The sequence below is a fragment of the Delphinapterus leucas genome, chromosome 4 (genome assembly GCF_059928025.1).
Source record: "Delphinapterus leucas isolate spDelLeu-1000000601 "Yukka" chromosome 4, BTC_Dleu_Yukka2, whole genome shotgun sequence".
Lineage (NCBI taxonomy): Eukaryota > Metazoa > Chordata > Mammalia > Artiodactyla > Monodontidae > Delphinapterus > Delphinapterus leucas.
Genome location: NC_143132.1, coordinates 121,336,535 through 121,363,651, shown reverse-complemented (window position 1 = coordinate 121,363,651; position 27,117 = coordinate 121,336,535). Strand labels below are relative to the sequence as shown.

The 27,117-nt window shown below is 35.1% G+C and overlaps 1 protein-coding gene across 2 annotated transcripts in view; it reads right to left on the bottom strand.

Annotated features, from left to right (window-relative positions):
- The window catches only part of HLTF (helicase like transcription factor), a 59,205-nt gene that overhangs the window by 3,306 nt on the left and 28,782 nt on the right, over positions 1-27,117 (bottom strand). The window contains exons 11-24 of one of the 2 annotated variants that reach the window (XM_022582724.3): positions 25,672-25,751; positions 25,541-25,585; positions 24,401-24,490; positions 21,707-21,804; positions 17,411-17,554; positions 15,877-16,015; positions 15,103-15,238; positions 12,764-12,943; positions 7,868-7,992; positions 7,196-7,374; positions 5,773-5,898; positions 5,346-5,458; positions 4,767-4,947; positions 1,329-1,409 (exon numbers count right to left, since the gene is read on the bottom strand). In XM_022582724.3, the coding sequence (XP_022438432.2) occupies positions 1,329-1,409; positions 4,767-4,947; positions 5,346-5,458; positions 5,773-5,898; positions 7,196-7,374; positions 7,868-7,992; positions 12,764-12,943; positions 15,103-15,238; positions 15,877-16,015; positions 17,411-17,554; positions 21,707-21,804; positions 24,401-24,490; positions 25,541-25,585; positions 25,672-25,751 (1,717 nt within the window). The remainder of the gene's footprint in view (positions 1-1,328; positions 1,410-4,766; positions 4,948-5,345; positions 5,459-5,772; positions 5,899-7,195; positions 7,375-7,867; positions 7,993-12,763; positions 12,944-15,102; positions 15,239-15,876; positions 16,016-17,410; positions 17,555-21,706; positions 21,805-24,400; positions 24,491-25,540; positions 25,586-25,671; positions 25,752-27,117) is intronic. The other variant, XM_022582725.3, reaches the window with a different exon arrangement.

Below are 27,117 nucleotides of genomic sequence, written 5' to 3'. Positions count from 1 at the left end.
AAAGAAGGGTAATGCGTGCACTTTGCTCTACTAGATATCAAAGCATACTTTATAAAACCACAGTAATTATTAAAGAAATATTGTCCTGGGAATAGGAAAAGAGATCAGTGGAACAGAACAGAGTCCAGAAAGAGACCCATGAATTAGTTTATGATAAAGTGACATTTCAAATCAGTAGAAAAAAACGATGGACTTTTCAAAAAAAATGGTAATGGAGCAAATGATTTTTCATCTGAAAAAAGTTAGATCCATATCATGAATCATAAACAAAAGGTAAAATATTTCAAAAGAATCAGAAGCACAGGAGGTTCTTTTTTTTCTCTCCAAATTTTCAGTGTACGGCAATTTTTATTGACACTTTTGTAAAACACTACTCCCAGTTTACATAATTTACAGGAGATTCATTCTTAAAGTTTGAAGATAAAGCCTTCTGTTCTAAGAAGGACCTCAAAATCCATAAGATACAAAGAAAAAGGCTGATATGTTTTAAATGATAAAAATTTCTGAACTTTTTCATGACAAAAAGCACATAAAGTTCAAAGATAAGCAAGAGCCTGGAATAAAAAATTTCCAACATACATAAAACATTTAAAACCAGAATTTATAAAGAAGTACTTTATACTATAAAACTGTATTTGTACTTTATGAAAACTGGGCAAAAGATGCAAGCAATTCACAGAAAAAAAATTAACAAGAGATATGTCAAATATGCTAAAGGTCTTAGGTAAATGAGTATTAGAAGGTCACTTTTTGACCATCTTATAAGCATAAATTTACATCATTCTCATATATCATAAAGCCTATTTTGAAAACAACTTGACAGTTATCTAATAAGATTCTAAATCCAGAATTCTAGTTTTCTTAACCTATCCTGAAGAAATACTGTACTTGTACATATGCACAAAGATGCACATAATGCTCATTACAGGAGTGTTTTTATTAGCAAAAATTGAACTGGTTAAATAAATTAGATGTAATTATGTTGCCTGTCTACCATGACAGAATAATAATAAGTTTGATCTGTATGTTCTTACAGGGTAGTCTCCAACATATACTGTTCAGGGGGAAAAAACAAAGACTGCAAAATAATAAAGTATGATCCCATTTATCTTAAACAATTTTTTGAAATTTACACATATACGTAAGTATGAATGTAAACAGAAAAACTTTGACTAGCATGTTAAACTACTGATGGTAGCTTCCTTCTAAACAGAATAAAGATGATCTTCATAGTTTGCATAATTCTATTTCAATCTTTTACAATATATTCACGCATTATTTGTATAATTTTGAAAACCTTATTTAAAATAGATGTCTTAAAAACTCACTTTCGTGATAATAACTTCTTGCTTCTGGCCAAGTCTATGGCATCTGTCAAAGCACTGATCTTCAGCAGCTGGATTCCAGGCCTTAAGAACATGAGTTGAATAATTACCACCCTGATCTGTGAGTGTTCTGCACAAGTTCTTTTGTTGCAGTATTATTCATTCACCTTTTACTAACTGAAACCTTTCTGAATGAATTCAGATAGTGACATTATAAATGCTCTGGGGACGAAAATTTCCACACAGCCCCTGACTACCTCCCCCAATCAATCACTACTATGATAGGCAGGTATTCTCTCCCCTGTCATTTCACTATACCGCTTCTAGTATCTAATTCAGGGCCTGATACCTAGAAAGCACACAGTATAAATGATTGCTGATTTATCAAATAATATCTTTCTCATCCCCCACCCACACCCATTTTACAATCAAACTATGTCTGCTTAACAGAGGAAGTTTATACGCTCTTTTAAATTAATTTACATCAGAAAAGATAGGTAATTGAGTCCATTTATGAAAAAGTTTTCTCCCTTTCTGCTGGTGTTTGGTTCTTCTCTTACATTTTCCTCCTTTCATTATTTACAAAAGCACAAAAAAAGATTTCAGGAGTAATGAGAAGTCCTAAAAATTATTTAAGACTCTGCCATACAATTTTCAGTATCTATTTTGAACTAAAAAAGTAACATTAGCTAACTAACATTGGCATTATCACAGGGACTGTCTTAAGGTGAAGAATAAAACAATGAAGCACTGAAAAGAGAAGATAAGCAAAAAAGATATAGAGCTCTTCAGTCTAGAAAGATAGGAGTCAAGTGGTTTTGAAATAACATGAATTGTCAGGGTAGGGGATCATTAAGTTTTAAACTAAACTATGGGATGACTCTTGAAGCTGAAAACAGGGTGTTTTGGAGAAAAGGAACATTTATACAGCAAAGTACCAACTGAAAATAGAAACAAAATCATAAATTAATATGTAGATGACAAGTTTATAGTACAACTTAGGCAGTTATTTTCTTCTTTTTAAAGTTCCCTTGAGGGACTTCCCCCTGCTTGCCAATGCAGGGGACACGGGTTTGATCCCTGGTCCAGGAAGATCCCACATGCTGCGGAGCAACAAAGCCCGTGTGCCATAACTACTGAGCCTGCGCTCTAGAGCCCGCGAGCCACAACTACTGAGGCCCACATGCCTGGAGACTCTGCTCTGCAGCAGGAGAGGCCACTGCAGCGAGTGGCCCGCACACTGCAGTGAAGAGTGGCCCCCGTGGGCAGCAACTAGAAAAAGCCCACGCACAGCAACGAAGACCCAACGCAGCCAAAAAAAATTTTTTTAATAAAAATAAAAAATAAAGTTCCCTTGAGATCGAGAGAAAAGGAGATTTTACTCTTAACTTGCTATAATTTGATTTGGGGATTGTTTTTCGGTATAAAAGTTAGATTTAAAGGACTTATTTACCTTATGAGTTTCTAAAACTGACAGTCATATTCTGTGAATATTTTGTATTTTACAATTGGACCCATTTTGAAACCATTATACTAAGAGCTCAGATAAAACGTTCCTCTCTGCTGTCTTTTGTCTAGGAACCTCATGGTGAGACGGCAGTATACATCAAGTATGACTAAATGTATAATAAAATTTACTTTATGATAATGTAAAACTGATAGCTCCCATTCTCTTATGTAGCGATGAAGGAAGCAATTAACTTTATCAAAAGCTCATAATGAAAAAAATAAGCTCACAATGAAACATCAAAATACAAATAAATCTTAACATTTATATAATACTCGACAAAGAGGTAAAAATCTTCATAAGCAATGTTTTTTTTTTTTTATACTGAATCTTATTTTTCTAGGACCTGGCTTTTGTTTTAAAGTTAGAAACAATATCTGAAAACTTGAAATGTTCTATGAAAAACAACCAACTTACTATATGAAACTGCTAAAACATTCTGTAAGTTTTCTAAAAGTATAACTGTTAAAGAGTTTAGCCTCTGGTCAACTTTACAATACTAATTAAATTACTGTATTTTGTATTAACAACCTCTTCCTTATGAAGTACTAAGATTATAACCAAAAAATAATAATTTGGGAATCTGTTCCAAAAATCAGCTTCTAGAATTATCATCTGGTTAGCTAACATGTAACTTAACTTGCAGTTACAATGCATATTTTTTATAATAACCATAATACTAAAACTCTAGCAAAGATTTAAAACTTCATCCACAGAACTAAGGCAAGAAAATACGACAGACCACTGCCATCCCGATGGCATTAACATGAAACCCATGAATGCCTAAGTATGGCTCTGGTTTTAATATTACTGGAAAGGTTACCCTCAGGTGAGGAAGAAAAGCCTTGGTAACAGGTACATGCTTCAACTAGATAGCCTAACCAGAATAACTCAAAATTTGTATCTTAGTAAAATTTATTTGTTATGAATTTTCTGAGTTTCAGGCAGCAAGCTAAAACCACAAACCTTAGATCTGTGAATGCACAGAAACAGCACAGGGTTACCTCCAGCCCAAACAGTGCCCAATGCAAATTAGAAACTGAATTAGCTCAGAGTGCTTCCAGTCCAAAAAGCCCCTTTGTGCAATCAGAAAAAAAGTGCTCCTGTGCGGATGCAACTCTAAGTCACACAGTTTGATGTGTCAAGTTCAGAGTGAATTTTAACTCCCACTCTACCCCTAGACCTGTATTGCGCACAGTAATTACACTGTGTTAGACATTAAAGTTTACCCAAAGCATTCCATTAATGGTACTTGTTTCTAAAACTGTGATGCTGGACCACGTGCACCTAAAATCACCTATGGTCTGTATAAAAATGCAGTTTCCTGGGTCTCATCCAAGAACTCCTAAATCTGAAGACAGAGGTCAAATTGCATTTCCTAATTCTTATGCACGTTAAAGCCTGAGACTATTAGCACCATGATGGTGGCTACTTTGTCTATCTTGTTTATATCCAGATTCCCTGTGCCAGTAAGATTCCCTGACACAAAGTAAGATCTCATTGATTCATGGGCCGAATCAATGAAAACACTTCCCTAAAGCATTAGTTAACAGAAACTTATTCTGTATATAGAAGAGCAGTAGAAAAGCACAGCATAATACTTATAAACATGGACTCTGATCGTGATTTGTATATCACTAGCTGTGTGATAGTGCAAGCTATTTCACTTCTCCATGTTTCAGTTTCCTCACATGTAAAATGGGGATAGTAACAAGATCCATCTCATAGAGATGCTGTGAGAATTTCAGTTGATATATGTAAAGCACTTAAGAGAAAGCCCTTAAAACACTTTTACTAAGTTATTGTCTATTTCTAAAGTTTGCCTAAGAATTTTCACAATCAGTTACAACTATAAAGGTATTTACCAAATAGTTTTTTGTTTTTATTTTTTTAAAGAAGTAGTAACGTACCAAAAAGTCTACAAAACTACTTACTGGATCCATTAAAAATACTCGAGAAGCTGCAGAAAGATTCAAACCAACTCCACCTGCTTTTAAGGATAGAAGCATTATAGTTGGAGATCCTGCTTCAGTGTTTTGAAAACACTGAATTGATTCAACTCTTTTCTTTTGGGCCATAGAACCATCCAAACGAGTAAACACAAATCCAGAGGCTCTAATGGAGGGAACAAAAGAGACAAGTAACACTACACTAGAAAAAGCAGAAACTAACACACCATTGTAAAGCAATTATACTCCAATAACGATGTAAAAAAAAAAAAAAAAGTTAAGTAATTGTAATCTTTTCATTCAACCAATTCTTTCATTTCTGCTGACAAATATTTACTAATCATCTACTAATATGTCAGGCCCTGCAGTCAACCTTTTTCCTATGAACTCAGGACTTAATCTTTAAAATTCTAAGTTCTCAGGAGTATTCTTTATTGTTACTGTTATTTTAGATAGATGAAATGAATAAAACTGGTAAAACATACATAATGATTTTTTGCTATCCAAATTAAAACATTTATATAAAATCCTTTTGCTCCAAGTGAGAAACACTGTTGAACTTACCTGAGTGGTGTTTCTATTAAAGACAGAAATGTTGTAAACTGAGAAACAACTAAACTTTTTATGTTGGGGTTCTTCTTTCTTAAATCAATCAATGCATGCATTAGAGCGTTAATCTGAAAAAAATTAGGATACCCGTTAGATTCCATTTTGACTTGGAAGAGAAAGGTCCTGCCATGTTATCTCCCTAAAATACAAATGTAAAAGACCACCAATTTTCTTAAAAATTGAGACTAAAAAAAATACTATCATCTGAACGCTTTCTCTCATCTCTCAAATTCACCACCAGAAAGAAACAAAAAGCCAGTAACCACCAACAGAGTATAATACTCAAATGACAGGATTAAAAGCAGAATTACTATTTCTAAATATGGTATTTCTTTATATAAACATAAAACAAATACTCAAACATTTGCACATGTATATTTACCTTCGAACTGGATGTCCATTCCATATTAGGCTTTTTCTCAGTGTCACATGCCAATTCTTCTGGAGGACATTCTAATAAATTGTCTCCATGTATATCATTTCTGCATAAAGGGCATTTAGCATGTGGCTATATAAGAAAGAACAAAGTACGAGTGACACTTAACAAAGGAACAGAAATATAAATTTGCCTAAAAATTTTAAAAGGCATGGTAAATTCTATTTCCCTAATAGCCAGCATTTTATTAAACCTTTTATTAGATTCATCCATTTGAGATAAATGTGTACATGCTGAACTCCAGGCAGATATAATGTTCTAATGTAGTAAGTGGGATTGGTAAAAAAGAGAGCAAAAGTAGGTGATCTTGACTAGCAGCAAGAGCTTGAAACAATAAATATTATACTATTTTCAGACAAATAAACCATGAATAAGTTTCTTGAACCTAATTACAATATAGCATAGAACTATTCTTTAGAAGAAGAAAGAATGATTTCCTTCTTAATAGCCTATAAAGCCAGTCCAGATCTGATAAGTCCTATCAGGTTCATTCAAAGCAGTTATCGGTTGTGTCCATTTTGTACCAAGGCATACTAATAAGATTATACCTAAAATAACTACATACCAAATACCATTACAATAAAAAAGATTCTGAACCTAAAACAATGTTAGAAGTCAGTATAGTAGAGTTACCTTTAGAGAGGAGGGAGAGAGTAATGATTGGGAAGGAACACAGGAAGATCTGGGTGGTAGTTATGGATTTGTTTACTTCATAATTCACTGAGCTATACAATCATGATGTGCATTTTTCGTTATATGTATATTATATCTCAATAAAAATGTTTTAAAAAATTATACCTCAGAAGGATTGCTTACAGGATTATTCCACTTCACATGAATCTAGACCTACCTAGCTATAGTAGCCAACAGCCATGCATGGCAGTTAAGCTGTTGAAATGTGGTAAAGACAAATTGAGATGTGTTCTAAGTGCACAATACCACTGAATTTTGAACACTTAAGTTTTAAAAAATCATGTAAGGTATCTCATTAATTTTTTATATTTTAGATATACTGGATAAATAAAAATGCATTATAAGAATTAACTTCATCTGTTTTACTAGAAAATTTTAAATTACCTTTGTGTCTCACATTATCAATCTATTTCTTAGACAAAGATGATCTAAATAGTAGAACTACAATATTGAGTGTGAAATATACCTCCAAAAAATGTATTTTTATATTAAAAGGGCTTAATTATAATGAAACATATCATTAAAACACTGATAAAATTAACTATATATAAAAGGTGCACTAGTAAATCCAAGTGCCAACCTCTTTATAGTCTCTGTTGGACTTGGGTTTTCATTACACTCAACACTGCAACACCACTCCATCAAACACTGAATTTGTATTCAGCATAAAACTAACCTGCTCATTCTGAATGACTTGGCAAATGCAGGGTTTACAAAAGACGTGTGCACAATGTGTTATGACAGGAACCGTTAAAGAATCCAAGCAAATTGCACATTCTTCATCAGAACCTGAGCTCAGAATTAACTTCATCTTCCTTATTAACTTCTTTCGTAGTTCTTCAGGTGTATCATTTCCTAGAGAAAAGGCTGAAAAATTAATTTCAGAGCAAGACCTGTAATATGACTAGACAATCTTAATCTTCCTTATATAGAGAAAAGTTTTGCTTGGGTAGTCTTAAGTCTTTTTATTTATTTATTTATTTATTTTTTATCACAGGCAAAAAGCAAGATTTAAATTTGAAATTTTAAGAAAAATTCAGAAGCTCCACATAACATACCTTACACAGAAACATCACTGTAACTAACACCATCTGTGGGTACTACCATAGAATAAAAGGCTGATCCAATTTGAACCTTTCTTCTAAGACTATCACTGGAAATCTTTGAAAACCTCATTAATATTCCATTTCATTGTTGAGAGGTTCTTGAGTATATTTCTAGTTGAGTCCTATTCTAAAATCAATGTCTGGTTGACAAATAAACTAAATTTAGGCCATATGAAAAATTTCTCATTCTGATTTAAATATCTCTAATAAATATGATGTGTAAACCAATCACATTTACCTACCTGAGGGACTAGTGGAAGACACTGCGTTTGTAAGAAGGTGAGTGTGACAACAAATCTGCCGCAATCTAAGCAAAAGACCCAGGACATCTGCATAGTGTGCAAGGACAGTGCCTTCATTAAAATACCTAGAAGTAAAAACACTGAATATTATGAAGGCCTCTAAACAATAATATTTCCTATTCTAAAACAGTGCAACAAAAATGGCATTGTTTTCTTCTTCCCTGGAAATCACTTCAAAACATGAATGGAAAACAGAAAAGTAAACTCTATCTTTAATGAAACCAGGAGAGATTTGTAACAATAAAGCAAAGTATATGAGAAATGGCTGCCAACTGCAGTAGAAGTCAAAAAGGAAGATACTGAGAGAGGACTGCAGATCTCAAGCAGACCTGCCAGAGCACAATTCTTCAAAACAGCATGCCCTAAGGAGAAAATCACCATCTCTTATGTGCACGGCTCATGGCCTGAACGCCCCTGGACAAGTTTATACCAAGACGGAGGGAAGGCAAGCTGAATAAGGAAACACGTGGCCCTACTGTGTTTTCAGAAAAGACTATAACCACAGCATTCCGTATTGTAAGGAACCCTAAAGCTTCTGATCTCTGTTTTATGAGCACAAGTAAAATCTGAAAGAACTCACATGTAACCCTGAGTCATAATTAAATAAAGATATATTTCCTGCCAGTCGAGGATACAGCTATGACTCCTGTCCCTTCATATGAATCTCTTGCAAACAGCTAGTCCAGAAAGAACTCAAGACATTCATATATGAGTAACAATCAGCCAAGAGCAAGGGAGAGAACAAATGGCAGTGAAAGAAAACTCACCAGAAAAATGTTGCCATAGAGCAAATAAAAATTATGACCAAGAATGCTACCATGATTTAACACCACTCAATAAAACAGTTCCTCCTAAAAAAACACCAATAGGGCTTCCCTGGTGGCGCAGTGGTTGAGAGTCTGCCTCAACTCTGCCGATGCAGGGGACACGGGTTCGTGCCCCGGTCCGGGAAGATCCCACATGCTGCGGAGTGGCTGGGCCCGTGAGCCATGGCCGCTGAGCCTGCGCGTCCGGAGCCTGTGCTCTGCAACGGGAGAGGCCACAGCAGTGAGAGGCCCGCGTACTGCCAAAAAAAAAACACCAATAGCTTAAAGCAGAGACAAAACTTGAAAAGCTATGGCAAAACAAAATAGAGATCAAAGATGAACTGGTACAGCTAAAAAGTACGAAAGAGAAAAGTAAACTATCAGAGGAAGCCACAGGGAAGCCAGCATAAAAGAGACTAGCCACTGATAAAAACATAAGATTGTAGGAAACAGGATTGAGAAAAGCAAAATTAAACAGAAAGATGTAAATGATTAGAATAAAATGATACCTATGGAAAAAAAAGAATATCCAGCATACACAGAGAGAAATAAAATAATGGAACAGAAAACAGTATTTAAGAAAACTTTCCCAAAAGGGGGTGTAGGAAGACTGGAATCTACAGATTTAAATGGTACCACATGTTCCATAAAAATATTAACAGAGATCCTGGTGAAATTGCTGGACTTTAAAGAATAGAATAAAATAAAAATCAAGGTTTCCCATGGAACTATTCAATATAAAATACAGTAGAACAAAGACAATACAGGTTTTGAAGAAACAATGGGTGATCCAAAAATTATACACCAAGGCAATCTGGTATTTAAGTATTAATGCAATAGGAGAAATATAGCCTAATGGTTAAGAGGACAGACTCTAGAGCTAGACTGTCTGAATTCAAAATCTGGCTCTGTCAATTTAACTGTGAAAACTTGGGCAGGTTTCTCAACCTGTGTCTTGAGCTTCCTCAGCTGTAACAGTGGTATAATACACACCTCATAGGACTGTTGTATTAAAAAAGTTAGCATATGCAAAGCATTTAGAATAGTGCTGGACTATGGCAAATGATATATATCTGCTGGTATTATTAGTAAGAGTAGTATTATGGCAACAAATGCTTCTCAGTATTCAAGAATGCAAGGAATAGGCAATATAAAGATTGAACTTACAAATTCTAGAACCAAACTACCTGAATTTAAACACTACCTCTGTCATTCATTAGCTGTGTGACACGGTGTAAGTCACCTAACTGCTCTGTGCCTCGGATCCTTCATCTGTAAAATGTAGGTAATCCCTGTACTGACTTAATAGGATTGTTGTGAATTAAAACACATAAAGCTCTTAGATGAATGCATAACACGTAGTAAGTGCTCAATAAATGTTAGTAAATGTACTACCTATTAAGATATTTTTTAAATAACATTTTTTCTCTGAGAACACAGTTTCAATAAAGTTACTCTTTTTCAACCTTTTCAAACAGAATAACATTTACCAATAGTCTAATTATTCCCTGGCACCACTTCTTACACTGAAAATGAATATTTCAGTTTAAGAAATTTCTTTTGAGTGCCAGATACCGAAGTAGAAGTTTCCTCCTACCTCACCAGCTACACCTGTCTTGTTAGAACTCTTCTCTAACTTCATTCACTCTCTTGGTGATCTTATCCAGTCTCCCGGCTAAAAGTACCATTTACACACAGGTGACTTTCAAATTTATATCAAACCAAGAGCATTCCCATGAACTCTAATCTCATATCCAACTGACTATGTGACATCTCCACTTGGAAATCACACAGGCACCACACAATCAATGTGCCCAAAGCTGAGTTTCTCATCTTCCCTGAGAAAACTCTGCTCCTCCCTATAGACCTATTCTGCAAATGGCAATTCCATCCTTCTAGCCACTCATGTGAAAAACCTTGCAGTTATCTTTCACTCCTCTCTCTCACACCCCATACTATATCAATCAGCAAGTTCTGTTGGCTCTACCTTCAAAATGTAACAGAATCCGGGCATTTCTCACCCCCTTCATCACTACTACTGTAGTAAAAAAAAAAACACCATCATCTCTTACTTTGATTTTTGCCACTGTTCTCCCTACTTATGCCTTGACTCTACAATGTAAGTCTTAACACAGCAGCCAGTTATCCTTTAAAAATATAAGTAAAATTAAGTCACTCGTGGTTCAAAACCCTTCCTTCAAAGGTTCCCAAATCTCATAAACAGTAAAAGCCGAAGTTCTTCAAATACGCCACAATGCCTTACATAACTGTCACCCACCCCCACGCCAACAGCTCTCTGACATCATCACTATTTTCCGCCTTGCTCATATTATCCAGCCACACTTGCCTCTGTTGCTCAAGCTCCCCAGGTATGCTCCCAACTCAGGGCCTTTACACTTGCTGTTCCCCTCTGCCAGAAATGCCCGCCAACCCCAATCTCCTTTAAATCTTTTCCCACATATCACCTTCTCAGTGAAATCATCTTCCCTGAATACCCTACAAAAACAGCTTCAGTGCTCCCTCACCTCCTTTCTCCGCTTTACTTTTTTTCCATAAAACTTAATTTTTTAATCATCTGTTACCTCCCACTGAAATATAAACTCCTTGAGGGTAGAGATTTTCGTCTGCTTTACTCTGCTGTATCCCAATGTGTACAACAGTGCCTGGCACACAGGCACTTAATAAATTTTGGTTGAAAGAATGAATATGAAGGAAATTTGAATCACCACTGCAAAGATTTTCAACTCTGAAATCGCTTGCTTAGAACAATCTTTCTTAATATTCCTAATTCCTATTAAACCTGCTTTGTACCTCACTGAAGTTCTTATGTTTTGAAGATTCCCCTATATTCTCAGCCCTGTCCTGCCTTCACTTGTCTCCTACTCATTCTGGTTCCTTCATGCATTCACATCAAACATGCTCTTGCTTAGACTAGAATTTCTCACCTACCAATCCCCAATACCTTTAATCTACACTTCATCAGCTCCTAGTTCCAGATTTCCATGTGTGATTGGAAAGTCATACTGATTTAACTTTTACATAGATCCAATCCCATGTGGAGCCTGTCTACCTCTCTAAAAACCTTACTTTTTGCAATGGCTGAAAATCCAGTCTACCTTCCTCAACTTCCCACTGCCTTATTCTGTAGATATCTTGTCTCATAGTTCACTGACTGTACTCTTGATATTATTTACCTCCATAGTAGGCTTTATTTTTCTCCATCAATTTGTTTTATTCTCTTTTCTATCTGTAGTCTCTTCCATGTTCTCTTCCTCTCAAAGCAATTACACAAATAAAACCATCAAAAAATTGATCCAGCAGCCAACTGTCAATCCTATCTACCAGTCTTCTTCCTTTTAAAGACAAACTTCGTGAAAAATGGTCTACCCCTACAGCTGGCTACTTCTTTGCAATCCCTTTACTCCTACAATTTGGCTACATATCTCATCATTCTAGTGAAACCATTCTGGGAGTTTATACCAGTAACTTCTGAATCACCAAATTATTGTAAATAGCCTTTACTAAGTCTCTGCGCTATGTGACACTACTGACCATATATTCTTTCTTGATTGCAGTCTTTACTGGAATTCTGTAACAGTTTCTCTACTGTCTTCATACATCTCCCCTTGATAGAATCTCTTCCAGTGGCTCCTCTTTATTTTCCTATGTCTTTAATGTGGAACGTTCCCCAAGTTTTAGTCCTTCTCTGGATATACTTCTCTCAATGTTTTTAATCTTCTCGCATGACACAGAACCAGGAATAGAAGCAAGCAAGGTCTTCTGACTAGCAATCCAAGACTTGCCATTTCACGTAAACTTTTTTCCTAACTTAAGGAATTACTTACCTGGTGAATTATTATTTCACTCACTTCAACTATTAATTTGTTAAAAAGTAAATAGTTAAAAAAACAAATTATACTTCAGTGCACTTAATAAGACTTTATTGCTAACATACCTAAAAAATGCTATTCAATTAAAGTTAACAAAGAAAATAAAAACTAATTTCTAAAATGACTTTCTTTCTCCATACCTTCCAATAGTAGCTCTGCCTTCATTTTTCACAGACTGGTAAATCTTCCTCTCTTCATCTGAAAGTGTAATGTGCTGAATAAATACTTTACGTTCTGGTAACTCCAAAACAGGTTTTCCTCTAATTTTGCTTGTCTTTGTTCTTCTAAGTGTAATATTTTTAATTAGGGACTGTAAACGCCTAATCAAAATAAAAGAAATAATCACATAACTTTTTATTTCTCCATAAGTTAATTCAATGAGAACGAAAAGGAATATCTTGATCTATTACTGTTCTATAACCTTAGTAAAGACTTTTTAAAAAAAAACACTTATTTGGGGTTTTATCTACTCTTATAATGACAGACATATTCTACAAAGAGAAAATTATAGTAACAAAATACATTTAAATTTGCCCTCAATTCAGTACCTGTCACAGTTTAATCTTTTATCCTGTCCTTATTTTTCTTAAGCTCTTCTCCCCGTTTTTCTAACCACTAACCCTCTTTTTCCTTCTCAATTCTGTCAACTACACCACCCAAAGTTTGACACTCAAATTCTTAAAAAGTAGCTATTAAGCGCAAGGCATTATACTAAACATCATAAATACATAAATGAGTAAGATCTTATCTTCAAAAAATTTCTCCAGTAATATGAAAATCAAGGTACATAAATAATTTTTATAAAGTAATGAATGTCAAAAATAAAAATTAAAACATGATGTGACAATTCAGAAGAGGGATAAATGCCTTCTAGATTCTACAACCTTTACAATCTTCTCAATATCAGAAAAAAAAAGGAAGCAACTCTTTAAAAAAAGATTTTTTCCTAACACTGAAATATAAATACAATTTCTTAAATCAGAATTTAAATAGTTGGTTCTGAGGAATCAAGTAGACAGTACTGCAAACTAGGTTTGTGGCTTTTGAATCTTTTTCACTGTAACCCACAGTAAGAAACATATTTTACTCCATCCATCAAACATACAGAAACACATATACATATAACAGAAACAAACATTTCACAAAACAATACTGTGTGTGATGCACTCTGCTATTTTCCTAAATCTTCTACTCTATTTCATTTTCTTTAATGAACAGCTATAATGCTAGCTGCCATCTTTATGATTTCACAAAATGCTAATGAATCCTAAACCCTCTGTCTGAAAACCACTGATCCAGGCAAAAAATTTGAACATTAGCCTAGTACCTTACAAAACGCCTATCAGCAAGTTGATATTTATGAGAAGTTGAGTTTTTATCTATCTCCACCAGAAACAACTTTCTGTCTTGTAAAACTCTTGTTACTGCCACTGTATTACCACATCATTCAGCTATCACTATATAAAGCTATACAACAGGGGTCCCCAACCCCCAGGCCATGGACCGGTACCTGTCCGTGGCCTGTTAGGAACCAGGCTGCACAGCAGGAGGTGGGCAGCAGATGAGCGAGCAAAGCTTCATCTGTATTTACAGCCGATCGCCATCGCTCGCATTACCGCCTGAGCTCCGCCTCCTGTCAGATCAGCAGCGGCATTAGATTCTCATAGGAGCACGAACCCTACTGGGAACTGCACCTGCGAGGGGTTTAGGTTGCATGCTCCTTATGAGAATCTAATGCCTGATGATCTGAGGTGGAGCTGAGGTGGTGTTGCTAGTGCTGGGGAGTGGCTGCAAATACAGAGTATCATTAGCAGAGAGGTTTGACTGCACAGAGATCACAATAAATCGACTGCTTGCAGACTCATATCAAAACCCTATCAGCGACTGGCAATGGAAAACAAGCTCAGGGCTCCCACTGATTCTGCATTATGGTGAGTTGTATAATTACTTCATTATATATTACAATGTAATGATAATAGAAATAAAGTGCACAATAAACGTAATGTGCTTGAATCACCCCGAAACCATCCCCCACCCCACCCCCGCCAGTGGAAAAACTGTCTTCCACGAACTGGTCCCTGGTGCCAAAAAGGTTGGGGACCACTGCTATACAAGATAAGTTATGAAAATTTAGTGCATATTGGATTCTCTGAGCATATAATGTTTTTCCTGTCACTACTTAATTTATTAATGGTGGTTTTGAGGGTAAGAGCAACACACAAAGACCATATAGCTCTGCCTTCACAGTTCTGACTAAAATCAGGGGAAAGGAAGGTTAACCTTTTAGTGGTAGGTAGAAATATTTATCCCCCCAAACAAGAATCAGCAGATTTTTGACAGTCAAAGACATTAAGCCGTAAACACTTTTTGGAGAGGAAAGCCAACAGTCAGGTTAAAATAGTAATGAAAGTGGCAACTGCTTCAAGCTGTGAACAATTATTTGTAGCTAATATTAATCAGTTGTCCTGAAATTACTTACCTAAGTCCACCTTCATCTCCCATTGTGACAGGACGCTGTATTGTTCTATGCCACCATTCTCTATCAAGAAATGGTTTAAGTTTTAAGAAGGAAAGAAGAGACCACAAGTCTTTTAAAGAATTCTGAATTGGAGTGCCTAAAAAGAACAGAAAACTGTTATAACTCTATAGCCAGAATACACAATCAAAATATCCACCGGCCCAATCAACGGAGACAACACTTGAAAATGGGCACTTTGTTCTAAGCGCACCCACTATTAAGCTGTGAGTATAATCCTTTGTTAAACATATACACAATCTCAAAATACAGTCTGGCTCTGATTTTTAGCTCTCACTTGCCATACTAACAAAAAGACCACAGACCCCGTAAACTCAACTTTCTCCTTAACATTTGCTTATTTGATTTTTAAATCAGCAGCACTAGCAAGAAGAAAAAAACTAATCTGAGTTTATATTCTCGTCCCCATCTTCCAGTACAGGTTCATGAGTAGCAAACAAGCTCCATGATGGGAAGTAGAGAAATCAAGATTCTAATTGGAGGATTAAAGTGTCTAGAGTTCCAAAGTTCAAAAATAAGTATAGTGACTGTTCCATAAATGAACTATAATTCAAATATTGCCAAATCGTGGGCAGCTATAAAAAAAAGTCAAAATGTTTTATTAAATGATTTCTATAATTGATTTTTGGGAGAGACTTTATATCCACTTGAAGTTTACAAAGTTACCTCATAACTTACTTAACCATACATATTTGGGAATTCATTTTTTATCATTACCTGTCAATACCCATCTTCTTTCTGCTTCTAAATCAAGTACAGCTTTTGTCTGCTGAGCATTTGGATTTCGTATGGCATGTCCTTCATCCAGGATCACTCTTAGCCACCTTATGCTATGTAGTGGACTATCAGCTTTAGTCTGAAATAAATGTTTCATGTGAATCAAAAACACAGGAAAGTAAAATAATACTTTATGTAATTTAATAAGTAATATGAGTTGTTATTCTTTAATATCATCACCTACTATGTGGTAGGTACTGCTTTAAGCACTACATATATTAAATTATTAAATGTTCACGAACTTGTGAAGTATTATTACTCCTATTTTACAGATGAGAAAATTGAAGCACCAAGGTGTGACGTATGTTGCTCAAAGTACCACAGCTATGAAGTGCAGAGCTAGCATTCAAACCCAAGTAATCTAGCTCTCTGATGAGACCTTGGTTCAAAACACTGAGCTATTCTTATTCTGCCTCAGATTCAAACATATGATGATATAAAGATTGTCAGTAAAAAGAATTATTTGAATATAACATAATTACTTTTATGTAAAAGTTAACGTTCTTACCTAAAGACTAAAATTTTTATAGTAAAGTATTTTGGAAAACATTTTAACTTAACCGGAATTATAGGCAAACAACAATTAGAATTCTAAATGAACTGGGAAACAAATTTCAGATACAAAAAAGCTTATTTTTAAATTGAGATAAACAATTATCAAATCACTATGACAGAAAACAATATTCCAGAATATCAGAAAAAGTAAGAATTCATTTGCAAATTGCTATATACACTTAATTACAATTCAGATTTTAAAATTTAAGTGTTCTAAATATAAAATATTCCTAAATTATTATCTAAAGGAAGTCAAACCTTGTTTTTTTTTTGCAGAATATTCAAAAACAATTTCCTCTTGGGGGGACTAGAAAGGCAGAGCTGCAGCATCACCCTCCAAAAGGTGACCCCCAGTGCCAGCCCTCCACACCAGTACAGGAGGGCCAGGCAGCCCCACACCCCAGCAGATGAAGTCCCTGGGCTCAGCTGTTGGGCTGTGAGGACAGCATGATGCTCAAGTTTCCCCACCTGTACAGTATGGTAAATCTGTGCACATAGTGTGGTAAATGCTGCACCTGAAGAAACCTGTGAAACTCCTGATTTAGAGATCCTTAATTTGGGGCTAGAACCCATGGATGGGATTTAGGGCACTCCTACCAGTTCCTGAAATTATATACAAAATTATGTGGATATGTATGCACATGAATGCTTCTGGAAAAAGGGTCTAGAGCAGCACTGTCGAATAGGAATGTCATGCAAGCCACGTATGTCATATTACATTTTCCAGTAGCTACACTTTAAAAAGTAACAAGATATAGGTAAAATAAATTTTAATAAAATATTTTATTAAAAAACATTTCCTATTTACTTCCTATATATTAAGGGAAGAGTATAAAGCCTGAATTTTAGAACACTTTAGAAACCTGAAGCAATTACTTAAATTCAACTTCCGAAAATCTCTGAGTATCAACATACTTACTCCATAGTCATGAGTTAAAATATTATATGTAGTCAAAACAATATCCTGTTTTGAAAGCAAGGCTGGGTCTCTAACACGATCAGGACCATAATAAACATAAAAATTCAAGTGCACATCTGATTTTATATGTTGTCCAAACTGGTCCTAAAAGAAAATTAGAAATATTTTAATAAGAAGTAGGTTAGTGTCAGGTTCAATATGTGTATAAAATGTACTGTTTTGGCAGTAGTGTCACAAATCAAACTACTAAAATTGCATAAAAACAAGTTTCATGCAATCTAAACTAAAACAACAACAATGATAATAACAATACTAGTTATTTTATTGCCAGGGAAACTGACATATATACAATAATAATACATTATATAAATTTTGCCTGTCCCTACCAGTGGGCAGCTGCTTCATTTTTAGAAGGAAAAAACAACCAAGCTTTTTTAAAACAGTAAGTTTTTTTTAATTTAGTATTTTACAAAAAGGGTCTTTAATGCTTCCATTTAGTGACTTAATATTATCAAAATTAAACACTGAAAGAACAGTAGGCAATATTTTCAAGAATGTAGGTAGAGATTCAAGCACAGTATCTACTTTCATTCATTTATTATAGGCCTACTGTTTGCCAGGTATCAACCAGAAAGGTGGTGCAGCTAAAGAGAAAAACAAGACCTGGTCCCTGTCCTCCTTGACAACATGATCAGTTTTAAAAACTTGAGAATTTTTTTGTCTGCTTTGGTTTTTTTAACTCAAGAAAACAGTAGATCTGGGAGATTCTGAGCAGGAAAAAAAAAAAAAAGATTAGAAAGAGACAGAAGGTACTAAGGAGACACAGCTGGGAAACTATCAGATGAAAAATGAGAAAGATGATGAAGACCTATACCAGACTGGCAAAAGTAAGAACAGAATGGAAAGGACTGGTGTGAAAGACAGTGACTGATGGGACTTGAGAACTAATTAAATATGGGATATGAAGAAAAGGGAGAAGACAAAAGAAGACTCTGATACTTAAAATAACTACTAGAACTGTGTGATAAAGATACAGAGAAGTTTAAAAAAAAGAAGGGAAAGCAGGCATAAAGATGAGAAAGAGATAATGAGTATTATTATTTTAGACATTTAAAATTTTTGGTCACCATAGAATATCTGACTAGAGAAATATACTCCAAAAATTTAAATACTGGCCTGTAATGCAGGTGTAGATACAGACTTTAAAGTTATCAGTAGACAGTACATGAAGCTACAGGAATGAATAAGATTTTCTAAGGAGAACAAACACAATGAGGAAACCAGGTTAGGGGAAGAGCGTGCAGAGAGCAATACTTAAAGAGCACAGCTTATACTTCATTGGGAGATAAGACATGATGTCTGAGATATGATTTTAAATATTCCAGCAAAGAAAAAATAAAGCAAATGTGGTAAACTTTTGATTCTTGAATCTAGATGACTAATGGAGATCTCATTACAAATTTTCATAATACAAAAAAAAAAGCTTTAAGTGAAAAAAAGGCAGACTACATAGGAAGCATGGAAGGAAGAGGTAGAGAAAAACAGTGGTCAGAAAATTGGGATAGCAAACAAAATCTTGGGCAGGGGACCAAAGAATATCAAAAGTTTCAAGAATGAATACAAGATCAATTTTTTTTTTTTTTTTTTGCAATATGCAGGCCTCTCACTGTTGTGGCCTCTCCCATTGCGGAGCACAGGCCCCGGACGCGCAGGCTCAGTGGCCATGGCTCATGGGGCCAGCCGCTCTGTGGCATGTGGGATCTTCCTGGACTGGGGCACGAACCCATGTCCCCTACATCAGCAGGCGGACTCTCAACCACTGCACCACCAGGGAAGCCCCAAGATCAATTTTTTAATTTGTAGTTTATGTTCATTCCCTCTCTTTACCAAAAGGATTGAAGATTTACAAAATAACACATAACAAAAAGTAATAAAAGGGAAACAAAGTCAGGGCAGAGGAAAAGAAAAAGGGAACTCACTGGACATGGCAACAATGAAGTCTTTGAAGCCCTTCAAAAAGAGATTCTATGGAGGGTGGGAGCAAAAACCAGACTTACTGTGGGCTAAAGAGAGAATGAAATCTGAAACAGTTAAGGCAAAAATACAGAAAAGAGGATAAAACATGAAAGAGTAAAGGTGAAAATGCAGAGAATCTTATCAAGAAATCTGGTGGAAAACGAAAGGAGAAAGAGTACAGTAAGAGAAAACTGAATCAACGGGTTACCTTGAAATGAAACAGAATATCAGACTTGACATAAAAGAAAATTAACTTTTTTGGAGAAAGAGAATTATAGTACTGAGTTTCTAGTCACTGTGCTAGGTTGTGTGTGTGTGTGTCTGTGAGAATGAAACAGGTGTTATTATTTAATTTTCCATTGGGAGGATAAATAATCTGTCTGAATATCCAGAAAAATTATGTGGTGTAAGTGGGATTGGTATCTTCCTCCTTTAACTGGATTCTTTCCCATGTTTGAAGACAAAGAAGGGAAGATAAGGTACTTCTAGCTTGTTTATTACGGTGCTAGGTTATGTTACCGGGGGGCTTGGAAGAGAGCAGCTTGTCGAGAGATTGCAAAATTCTAATTCTTATCCCTATATGCTCAACCATCACTCATTCCTTTCCAAGTCAGTTTTTCCATAACCTCAGTAGGCATGATTTTGCCAAGGTTTCCTTTCTTAAGTTTATATACTAAACTTTTGGGTTTTTTCCAAATATAAAATTATAATGACATACTAATTACCGATTTTAAAAATACATATCCATGGCCCCAAGCAGTTAAAAAGTCACTGTTCTTTTGTTTATACCTCCATTAATACTTGTAAACCTCACCCTGAAACTGCTATTCAAGTACCCATGTACTGTCTTTCCAGCAATGGACCACACATCAAAAGAAATAGCATAGCTTTGTTGGAATAAAAAAAAAAAAAGAGCAAGAGAGAACTAAAACTCATCCTGGTCCTAAGAGGAAAAATGACACTAATGAGAAGACAGTGTAATTAAAAAAAATAATAAATACACCAAAAACTTATAATAAAAAGATAAGAGCCAAAGAAGGCAAAGCTACATAAAAGTCAAGAAGATATGAAAGAGGTCACAGAATTTGACAATTAGACAATAACTACTAATTTTTTCCAAGGAAATTTAGAGAACTGGTGGCAGAAGCCAAGTTACAATGAGCTAAGGAGTTAGTAAATAAAAGCATAAAGTGGAAATTAAACCCCAAGAGTTAAGACAGTGAATGCAAGAAGAGTAGCAACTTAAAGGTGAGACATAATCAAGAGAAAGTATTTAAAAATGTAAAAGATCTGACTATGTTTCATGAAAGAGCCAGTGGAGAGAGACTGAATAACCAGGCAAGGGGAAAAATAACACACAAAATGAAAAGGCAGAAAGAGATGGAATCTAATGTATAGACTAAGGTATCGCTCTTACAAAGAGTAGGACCTCTTCTACCTCTGAGATTAGAGGAGGAAAGGCCAGGAGAGATGCAGATAACCTTGGAGATGGCAAGAATGGAAGTTCACATCCAGTGGTCTTTTTGTTCACAATGCTTCCAACAGAGTTATTATTTCATTATAATATGCAGCTTGAAGCTCAAACTGGAAAGGAAATAGAACCAAGCTGCTCCTACACGTAACACATAAAGAGGTTCCATTCCAATGCAATGTTTTAGAACAGAAAAGCAATCTGGAAGAAGAAGGAAAAAAAAAAAAAAGACAATATTTTCTGGTGGTAGCCTTAAAAGCATAGGCTCTAGAGTCAGAATGTTGGAGACTATATCCCAGCTCCACCAATTATTGGCTGGATGACCTTAGGCAAGTTACTTAATTTCTCTGTGTTTCAATTCGGTCACCTGGAAAATGAGAATAATAGTTGTGAAGATTAAATGAGAAAATCTATGAAAAGAGCTTAGGAAAAAACTGAGCACATAGGAGCTCACTAAATGTTATAAGCTGTTATAAAAACAAAAGTTATCATTAGTGGCGTTCTTAAAAAAGAGGTTCTAACAGTTCATAAATAAGGTGTGGTCTTAAATTATACACTCTGGGGGACAGAAATGAAGAGGAAGAAGTACAAGCCAAATCTTATGACAGCAACTGACAATGTTTCTTTCTCTACTATAAATTTTCAAAGAAAAATAACTTCAATTCAGCAAATATAATCCCAATTCACTTAACAGTTACTTCAATTTAAATATAAAGTGCTGACCAAGCATATTTCTTGCAATGAAAGACTCTTTTTATAGTGTCAGACAAATATAAATTACATGTTTTTAAAGGGCTGTGAAGACTTACAATCCAGTTGCTTAACACAGAAAGTGGACAGATGATCAGTGTTGTTCTTGGTCTCTCTTCAGTATCAGTTTTCTTTGAACTCTCCACTGCAGATGCTCCTGAAAGAAGATACATAATTCAGCTGTTTTTTTTTTTTCCTCAAACATACACAAAGTCAATGAAGATATGACAAAAATGTGCCTCTATGAAGAGAAATTAGGAAGAATTAAAATGAAGGACTTTTGGGCTTCCCTGGTGGTGCAGTGGTTGAGAGTCTGCCTGCCGATGCAGAGGACGCGGGTTCGTGCCCCGGTCCGGGAGGATCCCGCGTGCCACGGAGCGGCTGGGCCCGTGAGCCGCGGCCGCTGGGCCTGCGCGTCCGGAGCCTGTGCTCCGCAGCGGGAGAGGCCACAACAATGAGAGGCCCGTGTACCGCAAAAAAAAAAAAGAAAAGAAAAAGTATAGTACTGGCACAAAAACATACACATAGATCAATGGAACAGGATAGAAAGCCCAGAAATAAACCCACACACTTATGATCAATTAATCTATAATACAAAAAAAAGGCAAGAATATACAATGGAGAAAAGACAGTCTCTTCAATAAGTGGTGCTGGGAAAACTGGACAGCTACATGTTCAAGAATGCAAAAGTAAAACATTCTCTAACACCAAATACAAAAATAAACTCAAAATAGACTGAAGACTTAAATGTAAGACCAGATACTACGAAACGCCTAGAGGAAAACAGGCATAACACTCTTTGACATAAATCACAGCAGTGTTTTTTTTGGATCCATCTCCTAAAGTAAAGGAAATAAAAGCAAAAATAAACAAATGGGACCTAATTAAACTTAAAAGCTTTTGCACAGCAAAGGAAACCATCAACAAAACAAAAAGACAACCTACTAAATGGGAGAATATATTTGCAAATGATATGACTGATAATGGACTAATATCCAACATACATAAACAGCTCATACAACTCAATATCAAAAACACAAACAACTTGATTAAAAAATGGGCAGAAGACCTGAATAGACATTTTTCCAAAAAGGAAATGTAGATGGCCACAGGCACATGAAAACATGCTCAACATCGCTAATCATCAGGGAAATGCAAATCACAACAGCGAGATATCACCTCACACTTGTCAGACTGGCTATCATCAAAAAGAACACAAATAACAAATGTTGGTGAGGATGTAGAGAAAAGGGAACCCTCATATACTGTTGGTGAGAATGTAAATTGGTGCAGCCACTGTGGAAAACAGTATGGAAGTTTCTCAAAAAACTAAAAATAGAACTACCATATGACCCAGCAATTCCACTCTTGGGTATACATCCAGAAAAGATAAAAACACTAACTCTAAGACATGCAGCCCGAATGTTCACAGCAGCATTATTTACAATTGCCAAGATATGGAAGCAACCTAAGTGTCCATCAGCAGATGAAATGGATAAAGAAGATGTAGCATATACATACAATGGAATATTACCTGTTAAAAAGAATGAAATTTTGGAAATTCCCTGACGGTCCAGTGGTTAGGACTTAGCGCTTTAACTGCTGTGGCCCAGGTTCAATCCCTGATTGGGGAACTATGATCCCACAAGACAAGTGGTGTGGCCAAAAAAAATTTTTTTAAATAAATAAAACAACTGTTTTCACACACACAAAAAAAAGAGCAAAATTTTGCCATTTGCAGCATCATGAATGGACTTGGAAGGCATTAGGCTAAGTGAAATAAGTCAGACAGAGAAGACAAATACTGTATATATCACTTATATGTGGAATCTAAAAAATACAACAAACTAGTGAATATAAAAAACAAGAAGCAAACTCACAGATGTAGAGAACTAGTGGTTACCAGTAGGGAGAAGGAATAGGGAAGGGGCAGTGTAGGAGTAGGGGAGTAAGAGGTACAAACTATTAGATATAAGATAAGCTACAAGGATATACTGTACAACATGAGGAATATAGCCAATATTTTATAATAACTCTAAGTGGAGTATTACCTTTAAAAATTGTGAATCACTATATTGTACACCTATAACAGGTAATATTATACAGCAACTATACTTCAATTAAAAAAAGCTTTTAAATTTTAATTATGTGTTTACTTGTTTATTTTATATTCCCCCCCGAACATTAGACATAAGCTCTGTGAAAACAGACTTTTGTCTGCTGTATCTCCAACACGTAAAACAGAGGATACTAAGGTGCAGCGATATAATAACTTGTCCCAGATCACCTTAACCACAGTTCAATCTCTTTCTATTTCAAATATGCAGACTCTTAAGCACGGTCATTTCCCTATGAATTACAAAATATAAAGTAATAATAAAGATCACTTACATTTTTAATTGAAAAGCATATTCTTCTCATACCAAAAATAAATCTCTATAATAATTCTAATTAATCCAAATTAAATTTTAAAGCAGCCATAAATTGCTCTGTGCCTTTATTAGAAAAAATATCTATGCTACTCAGATGAGTAAGGGACCTATTCCCATCATATTTTTTGACCTAACTAAAACAAACAGAATAAGAAAATACATCAAAGTGCACTTTTAAAAATGAGATTGTCTTTTTTCTTTTCTCTACTTTCTTAACTTCTTGTAATACGGTTTTATAACTTTTGTCATTTAAAATCTTTTTCTTTGAAAAACAGAAAAAACAAACCAAACAAAAGGTAAAAACCCAGCAGATTTACTTACTCTTTTTCAACATTTTCTTTTTGGTTGCAGGGGTAGATGAAGTAAGTGCACATGCAAACTCTGCATCTTCTTTAACCTTAGATGATCCTGCTGAAGTGAAAACCACAGAATCATTAAGATATTTGAAAACCAATTCTCTCCTGTACTTAAGTACAGGTACTTTCTAAGGACAGGAAATATAATACCACTTCCACACTTTCTTAAGAGCTTATATTACTAAATAAAAATAAAATAATTTCTAGTAACCAAAATTGCCTCTTTTGACACTATCTTTCCAGCTCAAAGAAGAAATGTAGTCATTCATGATTCACTGTTGCTTCTCTTGAAGAAAGATGTGAAAGTAGAAGCAGCCATATGCAAAGTGATTCAGCTCCCAGGTGGAAGGAGAATGTTTTCAGTGAAACAGGTGTTTAACTTTTAATGAAGATGCTGCCAAATTTTCAGATCAATGATGATGAGTTATTTTCCAAGTGCAATACAATTTCTTAACTTATTAGGAATACAACACGATCAGATTAAGAGAAAAACAAAGTAAACCATATGTTTTAAAGATAAAGGAAAAAGTAAAGATACTCATCGAATATTTGTAAATCTGTATAATGCTAAGTAACGGTAATAGTAGTACTATACTGACAAGGCAGTCTCAGCCTACTTTTGTAACTACAATTTATACATATACAAAAAAGGTTTTATTGAAGTCATTTTATTAGTAGAGAGTACTTTGTTTTGTCTAAAGCTGGTTTATATATATTCTCTTAAATTTTAATTTGAAACTGTTCTTTCAATTTGCTTCATTCATTTAACACCCTTGATAAGCATAAACAGTTCAAATGTAAAAAGCAGTCAAGTTTACGACCTATTACTAAAGAATTCCAAGCCAGACAGATACAAATCAGTGAGGTTTTACTTTAATAATCTTTAAGTGTAGATTAGGGATACTGAGAAAGGGACTTTCCTGGTGGCGCAGTGGTTAAGACTCCATGCTCCCAATGCAGGGGGCCCGGGTTCCATCCCTGCTTAAGGAACTACATCCCACATGCATGCCGCAACTAAGGAGCCCTCCTGCCACAACTAAGACCCAGCACAACCAAATAAATACATAAATTTGTTTTAAAAAAGAGGATATTGAGATATACGTACCTTTTTCTCTGATTTTAGTCTCTGACTGTGTATTTTTCAGTTTGCCTAAAAGCAAAACCAAATATAACATTGGTCACACTAGGAAATTAAAACATAGGACACATTATCAAATCAAACTCACTTCCTATTACCTTTCATTTTCTGTGGCAATTCATTTGTTTCACTTTCCTCTGAATCGCTGCTTTCCGTGCACTGTACCGCAGTTTTTCTCCTAAAATTAAGTATACACAAATTTTTTATCAATCCAAAACAAAATGGGATATAAAAACTTATGTTTAATAAATGTAATTAATACCAATGCTTTTTGTCTTGCCCCGGTTTATTTTTTGAAAAAATATCAAAGGAAAAAAACTTTTATTTGACAAATGGAAGTCAAATTTGCTGAAAGCATTTTGCTTTCGTAGCCAGAAGCATTCACTATACAAAATGCAGTATCACTATCGTTAAAGTAAGTTTGAGAAAGTAAACCATTCTAAGATAGTAATCCCTTCAACACTTTGTTCAGTATTTGGTAATTCAATTCAAACACTTATATTAAAACTAGAACAAAAAAGAAGTGACTCTGATTATCAAAGATAACCCTCCAATATAATGAAATAGGCAGCTAAGGGGCAAAAATATAATTCTTTCACAGTGAAAATTTTTATAAATTCTGTGTAGAAACAGTACAATATGGTGGTTAAGTGCCTAAGAACAATGGACTCTGGAGAGAGACTGCTTAGATTCAGATGTCCATTCCACCATTTATTTGCTATGTGACTTTAGGCAAGCCACCTAATATTCTTCTAAGCTTCAGTTCCCTCACTTGGAAAACAGGAATAAAGATACAATCCACTTTGTAGGATAAAATGTGTTACCACATGCAAAGCCTCTAAAATAGTGCTTGTTGCACAGTAAGTATATATTTATTAGTTACAGTATGTGTGTTGGTGGTTGTTTTTCCCATGTCATCATTATTTCCACACTCTTTAATCTGATCTGGGCTATCTAACAGTGCCCTGTTACCAACGCTCATGGTCAGTTCAGAGTTATAAGATCTGATATCTAGATGAGAGGGAAACTCATGAGTCCTGGTTTTGTGCTCAGTTCAGACAGGTACTAAAGACAGAGAACAATAAACAAAGCCCCAGCTCTGAAATCTCTATTGGTGGAATAGCTAAGAGGGACTCAGATTTGAGGCCATGCCTGCAGATGTTGATGGGGGACAATAAAAGCCAAGTATTTAGATCTACCTCAGAGAGTAAATAAAATTTATAAGGTTAACAGATTCAAATGAAGAGTAGAGGGGCATTATGTGTTTTATTCAAATTCTCCCTCCAGTCTACATTAATATAATACTCTCCATGAATAACTTTATCATGTCTTATTTCCACTAAAGGTAAAGTGAGAAAGAACCCAGATGAGCAAAGAATGCTTTTGTCAAACCATCCGACACATATACATCAGTTCTCAACTCCTCAAATTCATAAAGAAAATTCTTCTAAAGTCTTAACAAAAGCAAAACACCCAAGAGCTAGATCTCAGTTCCTATGTGAAAGAAATAGGAAAGTAGTAGAAAGACAAGTGATTATTAAAAA